General features: G+C 50.8%; 9 protein-coding genes across 9 annotated transcripts; 6 read left to right on the top strand and 3 right to left on the bottom strand.

Annotated features, from left to right (window-relative positions):
* The first annotated feature begins 306 nt into the window (after nucleotides 1-306).
* On the top strand, nucleotides 307-2,901 carry GGI43DRAFT_100756 (uncharacterized protein). Its single transcript, XM_083198789.1, has 2 exons — nucleotides 307-1,348; nucleotides 1,409-2,901. The coding sequence occupies exons 1-2, from the start codon at nucleotides 722-724 to the stop codon at nucleotides 2,756-2,758; spliced, it is 1,977 nt and encodes a 658-aa protein (XP_083059045.1). The 5' UTR covers nucleotides 307-721; the 3' UTR covers nucleotides 2,759-2,901.
* A 1,291-nt stretch (nucleotides 2,902-4,192) lies between these two features.
* On the top strand, nucleotides 4,193-5,371 carry GGI43DRAFT_100625 (PP1-complex regulatory subunit GLC8). The gene is made up of 2 exons (XM_083198788.1): nucleotides 4,193-4,339; nucleotides 4,423-5,371. The coding sequence occupies exons 1-2, from the start codon at nucleotides 4,273-4,275 to the stop codon at nucleotides 5,145-5,147; spliced, it is 792 nt and encodes a 263-aa protein (XP_083059044.1). The 5' UTR covers nucleotides 4,193-4,272; the 3' UTR covers nucleotides 5,148-5,371.
* A 122-nt stretch (nucleotides 5,372-5,493) lies between these two features.
* Nucleotides 5,494-6,271, bottom strand: GGI43DRAFT_409756 (uncharacterized protein). Its single transcript, XM_083206554.1, has 2 exons — nucleotides 5,978-6,271; nucleotides 5,494-5,847 (listed from the first exon to the last, which is right to left on the bottom strand). The coding sequence occupies exons 1-2, from the start codon at nucleotides 6,138-6,140 to the stop codon at nucleotides 5,654-5,656; spliced, it is 357 nt and encodes a 118-aa protein (XP_083059043.1). The 5' UTR covers nucleotides 6,141-6,271; the 3' UTR covers nucleotides 5,494-5,653.
* A 58-nt stretch (nucleotides 6,272-6,329) lies between these two features.
* Nucleotides 6,330-7,451, top strand: GGI43DRAFT_409755 (mitochondrial 54S ribosomal protein bL27m). The gene is made up of 2 exons (XM_083206553.1): nucleotides 6,330-6,640; nucleotides 6,713-7,451. The coding sequence occupies exons 1-2, from the start codon at nucleotides 6,421-6,423 to the stop codon at nucleotides 7,309-7,311; spliced, it is 819 nt and encodes a 272-aa protein (XP_083059042.1). The 5' UTR covers nucleotides 6,330-6,420; the 3' UTR covers nucleotides 7,312-7,451.
* An 893-nt stretch (nucleotides 7,452-8,344) lies between these two features.
* GGI43DRAFT_100463 (uncharacterized protein) lies at nucleotides 8,345-11,402 on the top strand. The gene is made up of 4 exons (XM_083198787.1): nucleotides 8,345-8,746; nucleotides 8,956-9,333; nucleotides 9,412-10,731; nucleotides 10,801-11,402. The coding sequence occupies exons 1-4, from the start codon at nucleotides 8,425-8,427 to the stop codon at nucleotides 11,109-11,111; spliced, it is 2,331 nt and encodes a 776-aa protein (XP_083059041.1). The 5' UTR covers nucleotides 8,345-8,424; the 3' UTR covers nucleotides 11,112-11,402.
* Nucleotides 11,403-12,290: 888 nt separating this feature from the next.
* GGI43DRAFT_100446 (uncharacterized protein) lies at nucleotides 12,291-17,016 on the top strand. The gene is made up of 6 exons (XM_083198786.1): nucleotides 12,291-13,181; nucleotides 13,248-14,650; nucleotides 14,723-14,876; nucleotides 14,938-15,543; nucleotides 15,605-15,846; nucleotides 15,912-17,016. Exons 1-6 carry the CDS (start codon nucleotides 12,503-12,505, stop codon nucleotides 16,905-16,907), a joined length of 4,080 nt encoding a protein of 1,359 aa, XP_083059040.1. The 5' UTR covers nucleotides 12,291-12,502; the 3' UTR covers nucleotides 16,908-17,016.
* A 176-nt stretch (nucleotides 17,017-17,192) lies between these two features.
* Nucleotides 17,193-18,704, bottom strand: GGI43DRAFT_424057 (uncharacterized protein; the record flags this gene model as incomplete). Its single annotated transcript, XM_083208321.1, has 5 exons — nucleotides 17,193-17,491; nucleotides 17,569-17,630; nucleotides 17,691-17,752; nucleotides 17,808-17,837; nucleotides 17,898-18,704. 5 exons carry the CDS (start codon nucleotides 18,702-18,704, stop codon nucleotides 17,193-17,195), a joined length of 1,260 nt encoding a protein of 419 aa, XP_083059039.1.
* A 704-nt stretch (nucleotides 18,705-19,408) lies between these two features.
* On the top strand, nucleotides 19,409-21,111 carry GGI43DRAFT_100376 (uncharacterized protein). Its single transcript, XM_083198785.1, has one exon. It carries the CDS (start codon nucleotides 19,614-19,616, stop codon nucleotides 20,760-20,762), a length of 1,149 nt encoding a protein of 382 aa, XP_083059038.1. The 5' UTR covers nucleotides 19,409-19,613; the 3' UTR covers nucleotides 20,763-21,111.
* Nucleotides 20,951-22,118, bottom strand: GGI43DRAFT_100353 (mitochondrial 54S ribosomal mL57 domain-containing protein). Its single transcript, XM_083198784.1, has 3 exons — nucleotides 21,640-22,118; nucleotides 21,355-21,584; nucleotides 20,951-21,288 (listed from the first exon to the last, which is right to left on the bottom strand). The coding sequence occupies exons 1-3, from the start codon at nucleotides 22,037-22,039 to the stop codon at nucleotides 21,139-21,141; spliced, it is 780 nt and encodes a 259-aa protein (XP_083059037.1). The 5' UTR covers nucleotides 22,040-22,118; the 3' UTR covers nucleotides 20,951-21,138.
* Nucleotides 22,119-22,258: the final 140 nt, after the last annotated feature.

Below are 22,258 nucleotides of genomic sequence, written 5' to 3'. Positions count from 1 at the left end.
CAAAAAACGGCTCCCAGCTCGGCCCAGAGCCGGCGTTAGTTGCGGCCGACTTTGCAAGGCCCTCAATCCTTCTCGCATTTAACAACGTCGCCTCGCTGGTTTGACCGCTTACCGCCGACTTCTCGTCTTTTCCCTCTCATTATCCACCATCTCGTCGCGCATCGGTCGGTTCATCTGCATTGACATCAACCGCGAGCACTGTTGGCCGCTGGCGCAGACAAACGAAGAGCAAACGAACAATCGCAATAAGCGACAAGAAACGCCTCGCTAATCAACATTTTCCCCCTTCTCTCCCTTCGTCTTGTCCCGCCCCGAGCCTAGCTTGACGGAACGAACCCAAGCCAGTCAGTCGTGGCGTCTCTCTCTGCGTGTGCGTGTCCCCGAGGCTGTGTCTTAAACTGGGGGCCAGCATCTGCTCTGCGCGGCTGAGCGTCTTTTGTGAAGCAGCCTGGTCCCGGTCTGGCGGTCCCAGTCTGGCGGTTGCAATATCATCACAGCATTGGACGAACACAAAACACGTCGCCAGCAATCCTGCGATCCAACATCTTAGACACTGCGCAACGCACGTCCTCCCGGCCATCAATTATCGGGAAAGAAATTCCTTCTTTTTTGCTTCCTCGTCTCGGTATTGATACCGAAGCCGAGATTCGAAGGCGAGACATTGATCCTCTCCTTGTTGCACCCTGTGCCGTCTCCTTCTTCAACGGTGTGAAGGAATAGTATGCCCCATATGCGCGAAGTTAAAACCTGCGATCGCTGCCGGCATTTCAAGCGGCGCTGCGATCTTCTCAAGCCTTCTTGCTCTCGATGCATCCAGGCCGGTGTGCGCTGCAGCTTCGATGTCAATGGCGTCGCGGTGCCCAGCGCAGCAGCTGCCAATGGCGCTAGTGCGTCTCCCAGCTCATCACGACAGGCGAGGACTGCGCTCGCATCATCATCATCTCCTCCCGTCAACGGTGACCCGGCCACAGGCCAAAATGGACTCATCTCTCCCACTGCATCAACTGAGAGCCCTGAACCTGCTGCATCTCTCGATGCAAATGGCATGCCGGTTGAGGGTGCCGCAAACCCGCTGCGCGTTGTTCGCAAGCGTAAGCGCAATTGTCTGAGTTGTTTGCGCTGCCATCGCCTCAAAGTCAAGTGCGATAAGGAACTGCCTTGCGGTCGTTGCAAGTCGAGCGGCAACGGCAGGGAGTGCTATTACAGCTACAACAAGGGACCCAATGGTGGAAAATTCCCCTGTCCCACAGCTCCATCAAACAACGAAGAGACGAAGACGGTTCTTGCCACCTGGCAGGTCCAACACAAAGTACGAGGATCCAGCCATTGGCGAGATCTCATGACAAAGGTATGCTTGCAATATTATGCCGTGAAATATCCTATACATGCTAATAGCTGGGCTACATAGATTGGCGCTTTGGCATCTTTAGAATCGGCCCCGCTGGCTGCCGCTCTTGAAGACGTTGCTACAAATGCCTGCTTAGCCAACTTCACGCTGCCGGGAAATTTTCCCTTTGGTACCCCTGGTGCCACCAAGTACTTTGCGCGCGAGGCCGTCACCCGGCTGTTGGCGGGCGAGAGGCCAAACCATGAAAGGTATCTCCAACAGTATCTCGACTTGCTTGATGTGGTGAATCCGATCATCGACCTCCACATCTTCAAGCGCGAGATAGAGAGGTATTGGGTGGATCCCAATGCCCCCAATCTTTGCTGGCTGGCACAGTTCCTCATGGTCATGGGCCTCGGCAGCTTCGCCTCTCCCGAAGGAGACCCTCCAGTCGCCACAGAGTTTATGATGGCTGCCGAGGCATGCCTCATGCAGACGCCTTTCTCCTTCCGACCGACCTTGCTCACCCTCAAGACGCTAGCCCTTATGGTCGTGGCCAAGCAGGTCTGCAATCCCACTTGCTGGTCCGTGGATTCGTGCTGGTCTTTGCTTGGACTGCTCGTCCGTACGGCCTTCATCTATGGTCTCCCGCAGGACCCATCCTCTGATGAGGCGGAGAGTAACCAAGAGGAAAAGGACGCCAGGCGAAAGTTATGGCTTACAATCCTGTATCTCGATATCAAGGTGGCCATGTGCACCGGCATGCCACCCCTTACACGACCAGATGAGCTTGGCAGCTTGCAAAAGATTCCAGAATGGGGCCCGCCAGATAGCCTCCAGATGGTGTTGTACCAGTCGCTACCAACCGTGCTATCCGTCATGGCACAGATCAATTCCAAGAAGGATCAAATCTCATACCCCGATGTGCTGCGGTACAACGCTCAGCTGCGAGAGCTCATGAGCCATGCCCAACGCGTTTGTGTCGGACAGCTACAACGAGTAACCGTCGACATCTTCCTACGACGATGCCTCATGGTTTTGCACCGTCCTTTTGCGTTACACCCAGAGGGCCCTGTCATGTTTCCTGAGTCGTACTGGTCATCCTTGGAATGTTGTCTCGCGTTGCTGGTGCATTACCGTGAAATGTGGTGCAGCGATCCGAACCTACGACTAGATCTTGTCGGACGAGCGTTTGTGCTAGATTTCTTCTCCGCAACCTTGACGACGTACATTCATGTACTTCGCGCAGATGCGCCTCTTACTGGAGCTGCTGCTATGGGATGTGCTTTTCCTCCTCGGCAAATTATTCTCGACACTCTACGAAGCTGTGTCGATATTTGGAGCTCAGAAAAGGATAAGAGTGTGTGCTACCGCACCGGCTACAATCTGCTCGATGCGGTGCTCAACTTGGTCCCTAAGAATAAAATATAAAACGCCATCATGGCATAACTCGACATATTAATACTTTTTACCAAAGTATTATCGGAGGATGCCACATATGAGCGATAATGTGTATTCGGAAGATTGGCTGGATTTTTTGGCAATTTTTTTTTTCTTTTACCAATTTTCCAGCTCGGCAAACGTTTTGCAAATGATGATGCGCTTGCGGATTTTCTTCATCTTCCTTACCTTTTAACAACCATAATACTCTCTATATATGCCACTCATCGATATCCTGTTATGAGTTTCGAATGCGTCTATTCTTTTCGCAAGGACTTATCTGTTACTGTGGTGGACGGGCATACTTTTCATAGCGGCATGGCATGATCGAATCTCTGAAGCGTGATTTCTTTTCTTTTTTGGGTTTCTATATTTCCATTCCACTCTCGTTTCTTTATTACCTATCATTTGACTTGCGGGCGTGGGTTTTGTATACGGATGAGGACATGAAATAAAGCGTGATGATGGGCGGGCACGAATAAGGTCAGCAGGACAATTATATAAATTAGGCCAGCGTATATCTGTGAAAGCGCAAGTCAATAACAATAACATTATTATTTGTCTGCAGAAACAGAAGCGAGACGATGCCTTCCTGAACCAGGCGCGACTCTGTAGATCACCCATGTACTATGGCGTAGATGTAGATAGGCGGTAATATACGGCACAATGAAAGCAATCATACGACAACTTAGTGTATGCAGATGCAGATATGATGCCTATCCATCGTCTCTTCTCTATGCTGAGAACTTTTGTTTTAACCCTAACTTGATGAAGGCATCATTGAGTCAAGCTGCAGCGAGCTATATGAGCTGGAGAGAAACATCGTGCTCTTCCTCGGCGCCGTCTGTAAAGATGTAACGCAACCTGCACGAACCAGCCATGCATACAACGCCTTGGCACCGATCGTGCATAGAAACCCAAGACAAAGCACGATATGAGATCATCGAACCCGATTTTTCACGATGAAGCATGGAACAAAGCACCTTTTTTCTCCCTCAAGCCGCTGACTGCTCTTCTCTGGGCCACAGGCTTGTGATCAGTCAACCCTGGAAATGGGGTGTGACGACATGCCACTGATGCGTCATCTGGATGCTACTAGCACTAGCTAGCAGGTGCTCGCTGGTAAAACGCCAGCATCGAGAGCCCACTAACAAACAGCCACAGCGTTTCGATTCCCCGCTTAGGAGCTCCTCTCCAAGCTTTTTGGGCCCAGCAGCAGCAGCTTTTCGGGCTACTCTCCTCCCCACCTTGAAGCAGGTTGAGAGGGTACACATACATTTGCGCTGTACATACTTTTCTGCGCATAAACAAAAAAAAAAAAGCTCAGCTGCCTCAAATTTCTAGACCTATTTAAGCTGCTAGACCAGGCAACGTGATTCGGATCCTGCTCATATTTCGCACCATCTGCATCACCTGCGAACTACAGCTGCCCTTCTGACGGCTTTCAGCCTGCGCTATCTCAGCCTCATTCTTGCTCTGCCTGGCCAGATTAATCAACCGCCAAGATGACTTCAGTTGAGCGCTCTCCGCCTTCTCACAGCCCGCCGGGCCCAGATGCCAAACGGCCCAGGGGTAAGTCTCGTGCTACGCTGGTGTTGGCGGTGGTTATTGCTATTTACGCGGCTGCGGCTGACTCTCATCCTCTCACGCTCTAGGCATCCTCAAAAACCCTTCTTTTAACTCTCCGCCATCTCCTGAACAGCCGCGAGAGCGGTCCTTGTCGAGCAACAAAGAGGTCACCCTCGCAAACACTCAGATCAACGCTGGACCTAGACGATCATCCTCTGGAGCAGGCTCACGCCGCCACTCCTCCCACAGCATCGGCGACCCGTCCGAGCCGGCCCAGCGTCTCAAGTGGGACGAGGCCAACCTCTACCTGACCGAGCAGGAGCGCTCGTCGACTATGAAAATCACCGAGCCAAAGACCCCCTATGCCAAGCACTACGACCCCGCAGAGGACCCAACCGATGACGAGGAGGAAGAGGTGGACGGTGCTGCTGCTAGCCGCAAGACTCAGCGTGCCGGTGCTGAAGACGACATTCCGGGCCTTTCGCTGGGCGAACCAGAAGAGGAGATCCCGGAGAGGCCAGCGGCGGCGTCACGCAGCTCCAGCGAGAAGACGGTCCATGTGGACAACAAGAGCGTCACCCCCTCCGCGGAAGAGGAGGTCCTGGGACTCACGCCCGAGGAGAGGGAGAAACACCGCAAGTTCGAGGAGGCGCGGAAGAAGCATTATGAGATGAAGAATGTGGCGCAGATTCTGGGACATCCGGAGGCTATTGATGATGAGGATGAGGAAGACGACGATGATGATGAAGGGGAGAATGGAGTCCCGCCTGTACCCCCCTTGCCCACCAATATTGCCAACGGCTCGGCGTAGTTCAAGGAACAATGGATTGGTTTTTGTCTTTTCTTTTTAGCCATATTTACTATTCGGTTTCTTTTTTTTACTACATTTCAGTGCACCGCTGCATTATGCCGGGGGATCGGGAGAGTTGGAATATATTTTCGCATGAGTACTTTGTTGGAGTTTTATGGATATGAATATGACGGCGTTTGTAGGTGGCATGGATACGAGGAACACACATAACGGCGGCGATGAGATTATGGGGATACCATAGTGACAGTTTGATCAGGACTAAAAACACTGGTATATGTCTATCATGTGTTGCATGTCTTTATTCTATTGATGGCAAATGTGATCTTAGAATTTACGCTCTCAACGAATAGAATCTCTATTTCAATAAGTCGCATTCCAATCATCAGTCTATAGGCTACCCATGTTTATATTCCATCTTTATATACAACATCTTCAAAGGTTCTTGTTTTCATCGTATTGTTACTGTATGTTTTGTGTTCCCGTATGACAGCATAAACGCCCTTTGTTCAAAGCAAACCCTTCCGCGCCAGTTCAATCTTGCGCGCGGCTTCTCCCTTCTTGAATCCGCCCTTTGAAATACAGGTGCGCTTTCCTTCTGAGAGCTCGAATTTGTCGTCGTTGGCGTCCCATGCGCAGGGGCAGTGGTGCGGGAAGTGGACGCAGGCGAGGGTGTCGGGGCAGAGGTAGTTGTCACAGGTAGCTGCTCACATCTTTCGTTAGTAATTGTTTTCCCTCTGCATTTTCCTTTGTTCGGCAACTGGTATGAAGAAAAGAATGGACGTAGGGTAGAGGATATTAGTGGAATTAGGTGAAGACGCGAGATCACTTACAATGTGTGTATTGGTGTTGATAATGGCGAGCGTCGCTGGGGTTGTTCTGCGAACGCTGTTCTTGGTGGTGACCGCCGCCGCCGCCGCCAAACATTTGGTCGAAAAAGCCAAACTGGGCGTTGGCCAGGGTGAAAAAGGACAAGAGAGCTATTAAGAGCCGCATTTTGAAAATTTCGATTGGCGATTTACAAAGTGGCCGGAGAAAGTCAACAGAGTTGAGGTGATGACGCTCTCGTTTGGCGGAAGAGCTCCCGAATGATAAGCTGGCCACTACAATTTCTTATCGATAAAGATGGCGCTGGTGACTAAGCACCAACAACTCCAAAATTGGATCTTTGAACTAGGATTGATACAAGGATGCATTGGAGCATTTTGACATCAAACCCCTCGTAAGAGCCGAGCAAAAAAAAAAATTCCCCCCACGACAGAGGGGAACAGCTCGCATGGCCATGCGACTCTTCACTCTACAGCGGCCGATATTGGCCGCTGTGGCCGCCATTTCGAGGCCGACAATTGCCAACAGCGCTGTTGCTCCTCTTGGAGCGCAATTGGCCAATGTCCTGGCCGAGGGTCGAAGAAATGCTTCGGTGAAGGCGCAGGGAGCCTACAGGAAGAAGAGCAAGAGGGGAATTCCCAATAAGCTCGGTGCCAAGCGAACTGGAGGTGCGTCTACTTCAATTGAGGAGATTTATAGTGGTTTGGCGGGCTCTTTGCTAACTCGATTAAAATGAAAAGATCAATTCGTCATTCCCGGCAACATCCTTTACAAGCAGCGCGGAACACACTGGTGGCCAGGCGAGAACTGCATCATGGGCCGCGATCACACCATTCACTCCATGGCGACAGGCTACGTCAAATACTACCGCGACCCGGCGAAGCACCCCGACAGGAAATACATTGGTGTAGTGTTCAACAAGGAGGACACACTACCGTATCCTCAGCACGCCGAGCGCAAGCGCAAGCTCAACAAGACAGTGCACACGATACGAACCGAGGCTGCAAAGCCCGAGCTCTCTCCGTCAGGAATTCCCTTTGAAGTCACACGATTGGAGGCCGGCGAGCCGGACAGGCTGCTGAGATTGAGGGCGGATTACAGCTACCGTGAGGATAACTGGCGCATTGGTCGACTAGTAAAGACGACGGGCCTGAAGACGACGAGGTTCAGGACGAGGAAGCAGTATTTCCGACACAGACGATGGAGGAGGGAGCGGGAGATTTCCGGACAGAAAGAGGCGGCGAAGAAGAGGGCTGAGAGCGGAGGAGAGAAGGTTGTCAAGGCGATTAGCAAGAAGGCTGCTAAGAAGGCGGCGAAGGCTGGCAAGAAGGCCAAATAAATGAAATGAATGAATGAGTTGGTAGTGAACGATGGTGTAGTGGTGATGAGATTTTTTTGCTTGGGGATATTTTGTACCTGTCTCAATAAAATAAAGTGTATAGTAGAAATAAACGAATGAATTGATGGATTTGAATTAGAGATTTGAATTAGAGATGGGAGATGTCTTGACGGTGTAAGTATCCAAGGGCATGATATGGCACATGGTATATCTGCTGTATTAGTTGCAGTAGGTTGTATGTACAGCAAATCAGTTAGAGAAGACGCACATGCAAGATTACCCAAATAGGTATAAGGGAAGGTAGGGCATCAACGCATGGGGTTAGATGGGTAAGCTTGTTTGGATGTCTTCTCTTCCAGACTTTATTTCAACATGACTAGTTGAACAGTTGAACAAGGTCTGATGACTAAACTCTTTACCTTGTCCGGGTACTGAAGTGCTACATTGAACAACGATGGCCTTTTTAAGAAAGGAAAGAATTACGCAAAACAATTGGCAGGACTGCTGCTGCAAGTACCTATATAAAGCAAGGCCGAGAAGCAAATAAAAATCTTACAAAACCCAAACAACAAATCAATCTTGTTCCAAATCTTCTCCACGCTCTCAGCCTTGCAATACACGGCCACCACCTCCGCTGCTGCTGTTGTTGGCCCTCGCACAACCAACGCACATGTAGCTCTGCGCGCTCGCGTTACGCCCGCGCTAACGCCTGAATCTGCCCCTCGCTGCGTTGCATGTCACTAAAGCTCCATTGTAGCAGCGCTCCGCGGCCTGCACTCCACGCTCGAATCGCGATTGGGACGCCAGCAGAGGGAGCGGATCGACGACAGGCTATGAATCCTACCGGGTATCTATCCTATTTGGAAATTTATTTTGATTTTTACCAACAAGGAAAATCAACATTGGTCGCTGCAGCTTGCCTGCGCGCCATGCCTGGAGCCTGGGCAGCCTGACAGAGATATAAGGTCTGCATTTCCCACCGGGCCATTGCCAATATCGAACGTGTCCATATACGAAAATATAGCTTCTACCACTGGCTTGGGAGAACACCTCTTGGCTCCCCAGCATCGTCGGTAGCTCCTCGCGCGCCCAGCCTTCTTCTACGGCCGGACTATGGCTTCCGCCCATAAAATGAAGCGTACGGAACAATCCCTGTGGAGGAGGAACAGCCAGACGATGCGTCAACGCGACAACCCAGCTGATACGCCGCCTGCTTTAGTCGTCAGTGATATTATACCGCCTTCGCCAGCGGTTGGCAACCCCGTTGCCCATGTCGAGACACCCGTGCCAATACCTATCCCGCCTTTACGGACCTTGAATTCGAACGTGACAGCCGGACCGGCGCTGAAACGAAAGGCGTTGGCGACAAGCGACAAGATCCTGCAGGCACAACAGGACTGGGAGGCCAAGAAGAGAACAACCATGGAGAACAAAGGTGAATGGCCAATGGTCCTGTTTGTTTGTGTTTCTAGGCGCACGGGGCAGAATGAGACATGGGGCTGGTGGCCATTGGTCAGCTCAAAGTGAATCGATGTTCCTGCCTTGAGTGACCATATTTGTGCAACCAGCTGCCACTTTGCTGCCAGTTCACTCGAGCTTGCAACGCCTTGTTTCCGCTGGATGCGCTAACATTCGCGTGTTTAGGACCTGCTGTACCACCAAGCACTCTCGCATCTTCCGCTCCCAAGATGGACTTGACAAGGCCTCTAAAAAGGGATGGGGCTAGAGGGGCAGCAGCCGAAGCAGAACCAGGGGCACAACGATTATCAGAAGAGGTCCTAATGCAGAAGATGACGGAACTCAACAGATCTGCGAGTAGCGGCTCAAAGTCGCGTCGAGCTTCGAGAAGCCAGCTTGTGGAACCACCCGTATCGGCATCTGCGTCTGAGACCGCGTCGCCTCCTCCAACTCGGCAGCTTTCAGCTACCGATCAGATCGACACCATGGGTCTTCGAAATACTCAGGGAAATTGGACCGGACTACAGGAAAATTCCGACAATGTGTCGTACTATCTTTATACAGGCAAGTTTTAGATCATATCCCTTGCAAATGCCTTCAATTGTATGAACATCTTGCTGATTCGATATTTGCTGCTCCCAGAGGATGATGGTACTGTGCGAGGAACGCAAAACGCACCTTTTCCGCCAGGGAAAGAACGATATGACCATCCTGAGCCTGATATGGGACGGCCATTTATTTGTCCGGTACGCGACTGCAGAGCTCTTGCCATCGAAATGAGGCAAATTGCGGCTCACTTTCATGGGAAGCATAGCCGCTCTTTGTTCAATGATAATGGCGACGGTACCTTTTCCAAGATCAGAGACTATGCAAACAAAGACGACAGCTCTCCTGGTATCATCATTTCACGCAACCCGATATCTCCTGGAGCACCTCCTCCCGCAACCCCGGAATACTCGGAGAGGCAGAAGGTGCTACTCGGCAAAAAGAGCCCGCCTGTGGGAAAAGTAGTACTTGGGAGCTCTCGTACAAGCACTGTTCCAGGTATTTTTCCTGATATCTCAAAACGCACTTTACGCACTGATATGTATAACGATGTCATGGAAGAGAGATTGGCAAAACGTCCCAAGAAGACTCCAGTGCCTTTACCTGTTCAAGTGCCTATTCAAGCACCTGTGCTGCCGCCATCGCCTCCCAGCCAGCTCTTGGAACAGCCGCCTTTGACTGAAACACTTCGATATTTGCACCGGTTTCTCTCACCAAATCAGCAAATCCCTTCTCGGCCGGACATACTTGCGCTATCGAAATATGAGCGGATTCGGAATTTGCCGGCTTCGTGGATAGACTATCATTTTGATAAGACCATTGATCCTCTCCATTACGCCTGTGTTTTAGCATATCTGGTGGGCACTGCAGAAGAGAAAAATCCATGCCGCAAATTCAAGGGAGTATCGCGGCTGTCTGATCCCTGCGTAGGTTTGCCTGCGAGTCTCCCGGCTGAAGCGCGGGCTGCATTTAGCAAATCCGAGACGTGCACTGCCTGCCAATATCAATATTGCTATTACCGTACCAAAAACGAGTGCGACTGGGCTAAAAATGAGAACGACATGGTCCTTGATGGCTTGAGCGAAGAAGAAGAAAATGCAACAACAGAGCCAGAGACGGCATCCCAATCTAAACGCGAATCAGCATCCGACAATAGGCCCAAGGCAGCTGTAGTGGATGACGGTTACACAGACGATGACTATGATATAGTATCAGACGGTCTACCACTATCGAAAAGGGAGCCTGAGCAGGTCCCTATTCGGACCTCTCAAAAAGAGAGCTCGCCACCCGTATCAACCGCCGTACAAACTTCAGCAACCGCTCAGAACTTGTCTGCCTCTCAGATGAATGAGGTGGAAGAAATGGAAGATTGGGAAGTCGCCCCTGGTACTATCAAAGACGAAGTGACTAATATGAGTGAGTATCCCTTTGTCATGGCTGTTGCTAATTATACCAAGAACGTATTAACCTAACAAACTGTACTAGATATCGGCTTTTCCAATGCCTACATGTCTGACCAACACCCCGTTACCATCTCTCCAGGTATCGGCTTCAACGTTCTTATCCTGAAGCCAGGCCACTCGTATCACTGGCCGGAGGAGATGAGCAAAGTGCGCACGTGTTCTGTCAGCACAGGCAAGATCAGTGTCAAGATGGGTAGCAACCAGACGTTCAAGCTAGGCCCGAATGGAGTAGTTGTCATACGGCCAGGGCAGAGCTGTATGGTCTCAAACCGGCTTTACACGGATGCGGTGCTTCATTGCACGACTTTTGAAGACGACTTCCAGACGAAGTGATGGCGAGGGAGTATAAAGGAATAGGTTATTTTGCTAGACTGAGATGATACCCTGCACACATGTACATTAGCTGGCGTTAAGGATCTCTTTTTATAAGGGAGCTTTCTATCTTCTTTTCTTTGCTTTGCTTTACTTTACTTTACATTTGGCAAAGGCGCACGAGACATTGTGAATAGGGATATGGCTGCAATAATTACTATACATGGCAGTTTGGTTTGCGACTTTTGAGGAGCCTGGCGTTAAAGGGCAAATACCAGGATTCTTGAGACACTGTATATATCTTTCTAGAGCACCTGTTTTACACATGATTTGACGCATAGGCGGCCTCAAATGTTTATTCTTATACTACACTAAGTCGGATGCGACGCCGAGCTAGCCATGACGAATGCCGAGCCTACGGATGGCAGTTTTGATATCATGTGCATGTTTGCGGAGCATTCAAAAGCCGACAGGCGACAATCTGATGAGCTTAAACGAGGATTTTCTCCCGCTTTAGTGGATCTAATTAATCTTGCATTGTCTTCAACCTTGGATGCCAGCCTAGGGGTCCATGTGCCGCGAATAGTCACGGTGGCGCCAGTCTCATGGCCAAAAATACCGGGGTGCAGCTGGGGTCATCCGCAGCCTAGAGGGCGCTGTAAGCACTGTAAAGCCTGCTGAAAGGGATGCCTCCCTCGCCTGCATTCCCGCCTTGTCGTCACGAGCGAGGCAGATGATTTCGGTTTGTCGCGGGAAGAAGGGAAGAACGGGCCTTTTTATTGTCGATATGCGTCTGTTCTTTACTGTTTGGTTCCTGTCAAGCTGCGGGCGATGCTTGAGTGATTTTATAGCGTGGTGTTTGGTCTGAGATGAATCGGGTGAGTGTGCGAGATGCGAGGGATTCGTGATCTGGGGTTGCGATGCCGAGGGTGGCAGATTTGTCCTCGGGGCCTGTGGATTGGTGGCTGTTGCTGCGTGCCATGCCATAAGGGGCGGGCGGTTTTTTACTTTGCGGAGTATTACTCATGAGATATTGCCTTGGATCGAATAGCGTTTTGCCTTGATGGCGAAGATGCCTTGCTTGGTTGCTGCTTGCTGGGTTGCGTATGCTATAGCGAGCAGGTGATTGCTCGGTTTCGTTTGCAAGGTAGAATGTGATTTGGGCTGTGGGGATACGAGGTGATGCTTATGCTGTCTGCGATGGAATTTTACTTTGACCGTGATTTCTTTTTGCGTATTTATTTCGTTTTACATGTTTTATTTTATCGAGCTTGTTTCGGTATATAAAAAGACGTCTGCTCTGGCTGGACGCTTGATGATGCTTGGCTTATACGTCGTAATCACCCGTGCCTGACCCTTGATATCAATCCGCTATATCAACTGAGACCGCTATATTATAGCGAGGGATAGGTATGGCTCGCGGCGGTGGCGGCGGCCCGATACGGCGGGCCTCTGCCAGCCTCGCGCTGGACTTGCCTGCTCCTCCTCCAACGCGAAGGAGATCTGGCAGAACAAAGACGCCAAGTATATTTACGGATACCGACGATACTGATTTGAAACCTCGGGTTAGCGAGAGATTTTCTGAGAAGCCGGGAACTGGAGACGGACAGAACCAGCAGCCGAGGACCCGGTTTACACTTGATCCTGAGGGCGAACTTACACACGATGAGACGAGCGTTGATGTCGTCACGGTGCCGTGTCCGGGTGGGCATCCCCTACGGAGCTGGAATCGAGATGGCCTCATGGGACGATACTTTGGTGCACCGTCGATGCGGGATGCGGAAGTTAATGAGGTGGAGCGGCAGGGCCCGTCGTGGGTGAGGCAGGGCATTCGTCGAGAGGCTAATAGGGCGAGGATCTTGCTATACGAGCACCCGGAGGTTGTGGATGGGATGACGCTGAACAAGCTGGCTATCGCACTGTTAGATGAATTAAAGGAGTTGAGGACGAGAGAGAAGAGGCAGGAAAGACCGCTGTTGTTTATTGGGCATAGTATTGGTGGGTTGGTGGTGAAGATGGCGTTGGTGAAGGCGAGTAGGGATGTGAAGTATGAGGGGATATTGAGGGAATGTTATGGAGTTGCTTTCTTTGGTGAGTACCACAATATTGTAAACATTTATGACGATGTGATAATGATGCTAATGATGATATGTTTAGGAACACCGCATCAAGGATCCAGCTACTTTGCCATGCTCACCTTGGCGTCGAGCATTCAGAATCTGCTCCAGCTATCGGTCCCCTTGCCAGCATCTCTCACGGACGATTTACGCATGGGGAACCATCTACTCCTACACGTGGACGAAGACTTCAAAGTTATATCTGATGATCTCCGTGTGTGGACTTTTTACGAAACAATCGACTCTCGACTGTCGGCCAACTCGGGAGACATCTATTTCACTGCCCCCTTGACATCTATAAAATCAGCCATTCTGGGGATGCGTCAAGAGCGTATTTTCCCCTTGCAGGGTGACCATGCTAACATTGCTTCCTTTGGGAGACACAACGTGCATACTCTGCGACTATTCTTACGACAGCTAGCGGAGCATATCGAAAAGGCAGATTCCAATGCCCGAGAGGATGCGAGAGCAGGGAAATGGATGCTCAACTTGGAGCAGAAGGTGACGGTAGAGGTTCATGGCTTTTTCGACGATGCGGGGATAGATGATGGAACAGTAAGGGCCTGGTCAACGAGGCTGCCACTGAGAGAGTTTCTGAATAAAGGCCCGGAGGCATGCTTGAGCGAGAGACTAAATGAGTCGGAAGTCCCGCCTGAGGAAGGAAGATTCCTAGCTATGAGAGGGAGGACGGGCTTGGTGGATATGGATGGACCACCAGAGCCTGTTCCTTTTCCTCCGGATCCAATGACGGTAAAGAATGCTCTAGGGATTAACCAAATTGGTGTCCCTTCAGTTGATCACACTGTTGCGCTACCCTCAGTATTCCCAGTGCCACCGTCGCCCCTCCTTCTACCAGTTGACTCCCCGATATCAAGACCAAGAAAGAGTACGGAATCTGCACCGTCAGCAATACGTTCACAACCCGTGGCTGGGCCTATGACACCTCCTTCTCGGCCTATCTCGCTTCCTCCGCAGCAATCATCACCATTTCGGAAACCCTCGCCCCTTATGCGGGCGAGCTTAGATCAGGAGCTTGCAATTGATCGTCTGTCACCTCCCTTACGAGGCCGAGTAGGGCGGTCCTTCAGTCGGTCTATGAGTCTCGACAGTGACATTGGCGGCACATCGTCTCCCCCTCGGTATCGTGGGTTTCCTCCTTTATCGCCGCCAAGTCGAAGTAGAAGTACATTTGACAGGGCTCTTATTGGGATTGAGAATGATAGCGATGACAATGACGACGACGGTGGATTGGAGGGGTCTCCAAAACTACCTGAGAGCGTTCTTGCGATTCGGAAGATGGCAAAGGAGAGGGGTCATAGGCCGAGCGAGACTGTCATTGTGGATGACGGAGTGGTGGTTCATACTGCGTTTATGAAGCCAGAGGCCAAGGCGAGGAAGTTTGTTTGGATTCATTTACCGTTTAATAACCCTACCTGGGTGACTGTAAGTTTTAGTTTTTGACTAATATCTTGGGTCAATGCATACAGGAGGGCTAACAAAGGATACCATTACTAGGCTGTCCTTCAAACGTTGCAGGTTTCATACCAAAGGGACTTTTCTGCTTTGTCGAATCACGATTTCTGGGTGAGGAGGCACACTCGTGGCAGACACTCGCAGCATTATGCCCATTATGCAAAGCCTGGATGTTACTTTACAGCACCTCGAACGTGTAAGTTGAACTTCTTCTACTCCTTCCCAAAAACCTTTAATACTCACTTTTTTTATGATAGTATCTCCACGGGCTCATTCGGTAACCAGTCGCTCCCTTTCCCCACCTAGTGAAGATGATCAGATGTATGTTTGTCTGTTTCTCCCGTATCTACACTTTGACTCGTACAAGAGACTCATTCGCCGGCGTGAACTCATTGCGAAGCGTTTGGCTCATGGGAGGGCAAGACCCGTCCCTGAATCGGTTGCCAAGTCGGATTCTCTGGAGCTGCAAGTTGTTTGGGAGTTCCTAGGGCATGACCCGCCAATCAACTGTCGGCGCACGCTGGATCAATATGGGTACCCGTCTATCAGAGATACTCGATCTCGAGATGACGACCAAATGCTGTACAAGTTAACAAAGGAAAGATACTATGACGTGGCTGAATACAGGGGATTGTATAACCAGACCTCGGGCAGCGGTTCGGCATCAGGACAAAGTAGCAATAAAAGCGGAAATGGAAGTGGTACTGGAAGTGGCAATGTTGGTGGAAGTAGAACAAGCAGCTGGCGGGAGAAACTCAATAACCAAAATGGTGGAGAGAACGGAGATGAAGAGGCTGAGAAGGATGTGCTAAATGGGAACGTCCTGATGGTGGACCAGCTATGGATCTGGACTATTTCAACTCGTGAGCTGACCTTTACCTTGTACCCTCTTTATCAGTAAAACCTCATGCTAATATGTCATAGATACGTTGCTTTCGTTCTTCCCCAAGCGTGAGAGCGATCCTATTGAGGGGCCATTATTCCAGCAGGCAGACCTACGCGATAGCATCTTCAACGATGTCAATGTAGATCTTACACGCCTCTGCGATACCTCTTTCGACCTAGCGGCACTAGCAGCTTTGCATGCAGTGAGTGTTCTTCTTGATAAGTCTTCTCATCCCGATCTGGAGGTCTTCCGCATCTTTGAAGAAGCCATCAGCGTCTTGGTAAGTTAAACTGCTGCTCTGATTGGATATATACCAAGTGCCTTTTTCGCTAATACGTCTGGCAGACTGAAAAACTTACAACATCGCTCAAAGAGTTCCGCTCAGAAGGATTTCGTGACAAGGCCTTTGACTATGAGCCTGTCGAGAATAAAGCTCGCTCAATTCGGGAGCGCCACAAACAAGAGGGTCGACGAGCCGAACAAGAGAATAGGGATAATACTTCGGCATTATTGGAGTTGCGAGACATTGAAGACGAATTGGCAACTCTGCTGGGACTCTTTGAGAGACAGACCAAAGTGATCTCATCGATGCATACCATCTACAATCGCCTCGAGATGAGAGCTCACACGGTCCATGGACGAGGATTTCTCATGGAGGCACTGAAGCGGCTAGGAGAGTATATCCACGTGACGGAGGAAATGATTCGGCGGGTGAAGAACACGAGAGACGAATACGATAAACTGCTGCAAATGGTGCAACGCCAGGCGCAAGTTGATGAAGTTCGACTCAGCAGACTACATGCCGATCTAGCCAGCGCACAGAGCCGAAGCGTATTGATCTTTACGACCTTTACCGTCATATTCTTACCGCTTCAATTCTTTACTGGAATATTTGGCATGAATACGCGTGAGTGGGGAGGAGGTGACAATCTGCCGCTGCGAACGATTGCCGTGATTGGCATCCCGGCGAGCGTGGCCCTGATTGTAGTGACTCTCATCGTTGCATGGAGCACCAACGCGCGACGCTTCTTCAAGTGGATCGGTAGACAGTATGGAGGAGTGCTGCGCTTGTTTTACGAAATCTTGGGAAGGCCCGTGGCGCAGTGGACGATGAAGTATATGGATAGTATGGCGGCGAGGAGAGGGGGAAAGCGCAGGCAAGGAGGGCCTGGAAGGGGTGAAGACAGAGCTCCGAATGGCAGCTTGAGCACGGAGACGAGTGACTTCTGGGAGAGGCATCGGCTAGAGAGGGAGAGGGGGTATCAGATCCCGGAGGTGAATAAGGCGCCGGCGAGTAGGGTGAAGGGAGGGGCGAGGTTGAGGAAGATTCAGAGGGGGTGATGGGATGGGGGTTTCATTCTTGATTGTATGATTTACTATGCTTTTCTTGTTCTGTTTAAGTTATGTCTATTATGGTGGGATGATGATGATGGGATGACGATGAACATTCTTAAAACATGTAAAAATGGATTTGGTATAAGTAGGTTTGGTGCTATCAGCATAAGAAGAGGCACAAGCATCACAGCACAATATTATCTTGGAGATCTTTATGTAAATCAATGGCTTTTTCCTTTTACTCAGCACAATTTATATACGTACATCATTCTTTTCCCCTTTCCTTTTTTTTTAACCCTCAATCATCTCATTGCTCTTACCATCCCGCTCATCAAACAACAACCGCGCCGTCTCGGCCCCGCCCACCGGTAGCTTTATCGAAACGCCCTCGTAGGGAAGATGCGTGGGCAAGATATCCAGCTGGCGCAGCACGGTGGCCTGGTCCCACAGGATGTGCTCGTGATAGAGCCTGTCGCCGCGGATGTTGATGATGCCCACCGTGGGGATGGCAAGGGGCTTGTTGGTCGGGGCAATTTTGGGAATGAGGGCGGGGATTTCGGTTGTGTGTGTGCAGCAGAAGATGAATTCGTCTGTTTGTATTTTGTTAATATTTTGGTTTACTTTGGGGGTTTCCTAAAGATTGGTGGGAGATAGGAAATAGACGTACCGACGATGCGATCTGGGCCGATGGTGCGGGAGACTGTCTTGAGAGTTGTGTCCGGGGGGTTGCTAGAAATTGAGTGAGTGAGAATCAATTCGAGTGTGGGCATGATAGTTGGATGAAGTTACCAGAAGATGAAATAATCGCGGTAAAAGGCAGTTAGTTTCTCGCGGCCAATACCTCCCGTCATCTACGCAAAGATCAACATCCACTACCAGATATATGACATTGAATCATTTACTCACCGTAGGAACGTGGTTAACATATGGTTCCGCCTATATTGCTCGTTAGTGGCTATATCAAACATCTCATAGAGGAGAAAAGGATGAACTCACAACCATGGTGGCCATGGTCTTAGCAACACTTCGTCCTACAAACTCCCAGTAGCAGTGCTCCTCCCAGATAGCCTCGAGATCAAAGTGAGGTCCACCGAGATGCTTTCGGAGGAACACCAAGCTTCGAGTATGAGCCATGCTAGCAGAAGCGTTGTGGTAGGCCGCCGCAGACGGCAAGACAAAGTGAGGATTCGTGTCTGGGTATGAGTATACTTTGATGTCGGAAGTCTTATCATTGCCTTCTTGAGATTGGGGTGGTGGAGCAATACTGGTGTGAGAGAGCAGTGGGAGGACAGGAGTGAGGGGGCTTAGAGGAAAGCTTTCTGAGAAAGTGATGATGCCAGCGATGCCATGCTGCTGTAAGCGTTCGGCATCGAGGAGCAGCGACAGCACAATGGCCTCGTCGTAGAATATGAGTCCAAACTTGTCCTTTGTGTCGACCTTTTCATGAGCCTTCAATGCCTCCACGCCCTCTCTAATCTGGTTCACAACGTCCGAAACAGTAGCGTCATCACCAGTGGCTTCCTCCATCTCATTCGCCGGCAGCGTAATGGCCACGACTGCAAAGCCCTCCTCAGCCCATTTCTGCAGCGGTTCCGGGTCCAATGGCTTTTCGACGGTGGCGGGCCGTGGCGTGAAGGAGGCGCTGTTGGGGAGGATGACGATGAGGCCTGGGCCGGAGCCGCGGCGGGAGAGCGGCGGCTGGAGGACGGAGGAGGGGCCGATGGCGATGGCCGGGGCCGAGGGCAGCGGCGGAGCGACTTCGTTGGGCGAGGAGGCGTCGTAGGCGGTGGGGAAAGAGGCCATGATGGTGGTGATGATTGTATACTGAGCAATTGGGGTTTTGTATTTCGACTCTTGAAGAAAAGGGAAGTTATATATCACTTATATCATCATGATTGCTTTGGCGGCTCAACAGAATGAGGGGTAGCTCTTACACCTTGGCCATCCAAAGCTGCCCTCTCCAAAACCCCACCATGATCTCCGGACGATTGTCCCGGGGTGATAGATTGTCCCGTCTTCACTTATACGCCTCTATTGCGTATTGCTTGCCTCTCTGCTATCTTCACTTACATCAGCAGTTCCGTGCATCATTCAAGTCGCATCAGTCTTTTCGCCTCATAAGGCTCGCCGAAGCCAGCTAGATGCAACGCTATCGACAACTAAGATCTATAGCAGGCATAACAGGCGAGATATGTCAGATGCTAATGCAATGCAATGCATGCATAGACTCGCTGCTCCAAGCTCCCAGACATCTTACTCAGCTTTTGCTAGAATTCAGACCGTTCATGCCATCTCAAGCCTAAGACACCAGAAGGAAAAAAATCCGTGAAAATTGTTGAGGCCCGGTGATCTGATCATCTGCTCGCCTATCCGGGTGTAGTGCCAGACGCCGCCATTCGTCCCCATCAGGCACTTACATGGTTAGCAGCGAGCCACTAGACCCCGCTACGAGCCCTGTCGGGTCACAACGAATGCTACACTGAGACTTGATTCAGCAAAGCTATGGGCGATTACAGGCAGTTGAGCTTCCTGTTAGTGTTAAGTGACACTCACTCAGCCTCGATCTCATTTGGCTGGCTCGTGTCATCTCTTCGTTTTTGTCTTCCTTGAATCTTTCTTTTGCACACTCGCAGCGAGAGTCATGAAAACTCCTTCATAAGAGCATCATCTTGACATCTGCATCAAGAGGACAGCGGCCAGAAATAACTCAACATGCCTTCTCGCCGCTTCACCTCCTCGAGGTGGCTTCTCGCGCCGCCCATCCAAACAGCGCCCTTCAAATACCTCCTCGTCGTCCCCATCATCCTCTCCATCGCCACCTTTGCCGCGCTCTTCTCCAGCTCCGACGTTGACATCGCCCTGCTCTGGTCGCAATGCAACTCCCACGCGCGCATCCCCGGCCTCAGCCATATCCCGCTGCTGGGCACGCCGGCCTGCTTCCTCGTCAGCTTCTTCCAGAGCGCGCTCGACTCACTGCGGTCCAGGGCCGTCATGGGCGTCATTCTGGCCTACGTTGGAGCGCTGGCGACGGTGTGCACCGTGGAGTCGGCCAGGCGCTGCAACAGGCCCAACGCGCTGATTGCGAGGCCCACGCTGTGGTGGCTGGTGTTTAACCTGCTGGGTGGTGCCATGATATGGCAGCTGGTGATTGTGCCGGCGTTTTTGCATAGGGCCAAGGCGCTGGTGTTGGCGGAGCAGGCAGGCGAGGATGGTGGCAGTAATGAGAATGAGACTTATGTGTCTGCGGATTCTGATGCTCTCAATGCCAAAGAGCAGGGCCGCACGCTGCCAGACTCCGAGGCTGTGGCCATCCCCATCGCCGTTGCCGTTGGCTTTTATCTCCCTTCGATTCTCATGCTGGTGTACAACTCTCCAGCCATCATCACCATCTGGCTCTTCTTCCCGGTCTACATCTCGCTTGTGCGCCAGGGCGTGCGTTACATTATCCAGCGGATACGTCGTGTTGGTCCTACCGACATCCACCACGAATCGCACTGGCAGAGTGTGGCCCTTGTTTATACACTACCCATCGTCCTGTCTATTGCGGCACACTTCTTCGTCTTCTGGAATCTTGCCCAGCGTGACGACCGCAAGGAGCTTACCAAGCTGACGGTGAGCTTCATCGAAATCGATTTCCAGTTTATTGCTTGGACCGTCTTGTACTGGGTTTTTGTCGAGGTGGGATGGCAGGTGCCGCTAAGCATGGTTGCGATTTCGATTCTGGCTGGGCCTGGTGCGGGAACTTGCTTGGGATGGCTGCATCGTGAAAAGTTGCTTAAGTATGGTTTTGTAGGGTTCATTCATGATGTTTCCGCTGACGATGAGCGTGCTGTAGGCGAAGAGGCACCACTCTTGGGATGAGAAAAGATAAGATGAAATGAGAAAAGATGAGGAAGCAGTATAAGCAAAGCGAATATTTGCACTGATGCTATGAGATACCCCTAATAATTTCTGCTGCAAGATCTAATAATTATAAAATTGTACTTAGCAGCTTAGCTCTTTTTTCATTTCATATAATATATATACATCCATCTCACTAAACCAAAGAAGAGCGAATTTTGTAATGGTACATCCTGCCGTCATAGCCAGGTGCATTCATGCTTTCTAGATTCAAAACACTTAGCTTCGTCTCCTCATAAATAGTACAAGGTATGGTTACACAACGCCGCCGTCGCCGCTATCCCTTCTCTTTTCTTTATAGCACACTCCCCCTTCCCCCTTTTAGTCTATGAGATTTTTAGTTGTCCTTGGGTACCTGCGCCAAGATCCTCTCCCTCACCACCTTTGCCGCCACGGCAGATCCGTGTTGCAATGTGACGGCGCCGATGATGGCCATGAGCGCCGAGTTTAATACCACTTCCACACCTGAAGCCTCGAGCCGTCGGGGCTATTCTTCGTGTTAGAAATGTCATCGTATTAAATCATTGGAGTGTTGGAAGCGTCATTAACGTACCAATCGAGGCTTCCACCGCACTACATCCATCAGCCCCACGTTGTTGGCCAACTGGTAGAGCTTATCCTTGCCGATAATGTCTCGGGGTCCCATGACGTTGAGGTTGTCTACCGAGAGCAATTGGTCATCTTCCAATGGTTTTCTGTCGAACTGATCGGGGAGTATTGAGCCGTCAAGAGGCTCTTTGCTGACAATCTCTTTTGTTGCTTCCATTACCATCGTCAATCGTCCTAAATGCAGAGTTTAGCACGCATTTCCATGTCCAAAACAGCCACCATAGCAAACCTAGTAGTGCCAATCTGTCATTGAATCCTCTTCTTCCCTGATCAAAGCTCTTGTGCGTCACTGCCAGCCACTTGAGCTCCTCCGGCAGCATCTTGCTACCTCCCGGTCCGAGCAAACGGTTGTAAACCTCGTCCAACCGTGTGGGATCGTTATTCACCGCCCAGATCTTGTTCCGAGCACTCTTTGCAAAGTCCAGCTGCAGAGGTGCCTTCATACCCTCGGGTGTCTGGCTCCATCGCGGCTTCGTCTTTGTGCTGGCTGATGTCGCGGGGATCTTGAAAGACTCTGGTGTTGAGGGTGCTGATTCTGATTCGGTTGCGAATGTGCGCGCACACGGGGCGAAAGCGCGAGCGGTGTGCCGGCAGCGGGCCAGGCTCGGGCGGCAGGACTGGAGAGCCATGGCTTGTGAGATCAATTGTGCCGGATCGTTTTTATGGCGATTTCGACGCTGTCTCTATGGTGTTGAAGGCCTATCGAACAAATCTGGAGCATTTTCTGGGGTCACGTGTTTGGCGGCCTGTTGCGGTCTTATCTTATCGGTAGCTTATCGATTGTACGGCATGGCTGTCACTGAATACTTAGGTTAGTAGCTTGTCTACGCTAGTCTTACCCTATAAAT

Source organism: Trichoderma evansii (assembly GCF_050947405.1).
Source record: "Trichoderma evansii strain SZMC 28006 chromosome Unknown GGI43scaffold_15, whole genome shotgun sequence".
Lineage (NCBI taxonomy): Eukaryota > Fungi > Ascomycota > Sordariomycetes > Hypocreales > Hypocreaceae > Trichoderma > Trichoderma evansii.
This window is presented reverse-complemented; position numbering and strand designations above follow the sequence as displayed.

Bases quoted from the DNA above. Each gene is read 5' to 3' on its own strand.
- GGI43DRAFT_100376 (XM_083198785.1), top strand. From the start codon at position 19,614: ATGCCTTCTCGCCGCTTCACCTCCTCGAGGTGGCTTCTCGCGCCGCCC.
- GGI43DRAFT_100446 (XM_083198786.1), top strand. From the start codon at position 12,503: ATGGCTCGCGGCGGTGGCGGCGGCCCGATACGGCGGGCCTCTGCCAGC. The intron at 13,182-13,247 runs GTGAGTACCACA...TGATATGTTTAG, and splicing joins TTATGGAGTTGCTTTCTTTG to GAACACCGCATCAAGGATCC. The intron at 14,877-14,937 runs GTAAGTTGAACT...TTTTTATGATAG, and splicing joins CTTTACAGCACCTCGAACGT to TATCTCCACGGGCTCATTCG.
- GGI43DRAFT_100625 (XM_083198788.1), top strand. From the start codon at position 4,273: ATGACTTCAGTTGAGCGCTCTCCGCCTTCTCACAGCCCGCCGGGCCCA. The intron at 4,340-4,422 runs GTAAGTCTCGTG...CTCACGCTCTAG, and splicing joins AGATGCCAAACGGCCCAGGG to GCATCCTCAAAAACCCTTCT.
- GGI43DRAFT_409756 (XM_083206554.1), bottom strand. From the start codon at position 6,140: ATGCGGCTCTTAATAGCTCTCTTGTCCTTTTTCACCCTGGCCAACGCC. The intron at 5,848-5,977 runs GTAAGTGATCTC...AGATGTGAGCAG, and splicing joins TCAACACCAATACACACATT to CTACCTGTGACAACTACCTC.
- GGI43DRAFT_100353 (XM_083198784.1), bottom strand. From the start codon at position 22,039: ATGGCTCTCCAGTCCTGCCGCCCGAGCCTGGCCCGCTGCCGGCACACC. The intron at 21,585-21,639 runs GTTTGCTATGGT...CTCTGCATTTAG, and splicing joins TGACAGATTGGCACTACTAG to GACGATTGACGATGGTAATG. The intron at 21,289-21,354 runs GTACGTTAATGA...CACGAAGAATAG, and splicing joins TGCGGTGGAAGCCTCGATTG to CCCCGACGGCTCGAGGCTTC.
- GGI43DRAFT_100756 (XM_083198789.1), top strand. From the start codon at position 722: ATGCCCCATATGCGCGAAGTTAAAACCTGCGATCGCTGCCGGCATTTC. The intron at 1,349-1,408 runs GTATGCTTGCAA...TGGGCTACATAG, and splicing joins GGCGAGATCTCATGACAAAG to ATTGGCGCTTTGGCATCTTT.
- GGI43DRAFT_100463 (XM_083198787.1), top strand. From the start codon at position 8,425: ATGGCTTCCGCCCATAAAATGAAGCGTACGGAACAATCCCTGTGGAGG. The intron at 8,747-8,955 runs GTGAATGGCCAA...TCGCGTGTTTAG, and splicing joins AACAACCATGGAGAACAAAG to GACCTGCTGTACCACCAAGC. The intron at 10,732-10,800 runs GTGAGTATCCCT...AAACTGTACTAG, and splicing joins AGACGAAGTGACTAATATGA to ATATCGGCTTTTCCAATGCC.
- GGI43DRAFT_409755 (XM_083206553.1), top strand. From the start codon at position 6,421: ATGGCCATGCGACTCTTCACTCTACAGCGGCCGATATTGGCCGCTGTG. The intron at 6,641-6,712 runs GTGCGTCTACTT...TAAAATGAAAAG, and splicing joins CGGTGCCAAGCGAACTGGAG to ATCAATTCGTCATTCCCGGC.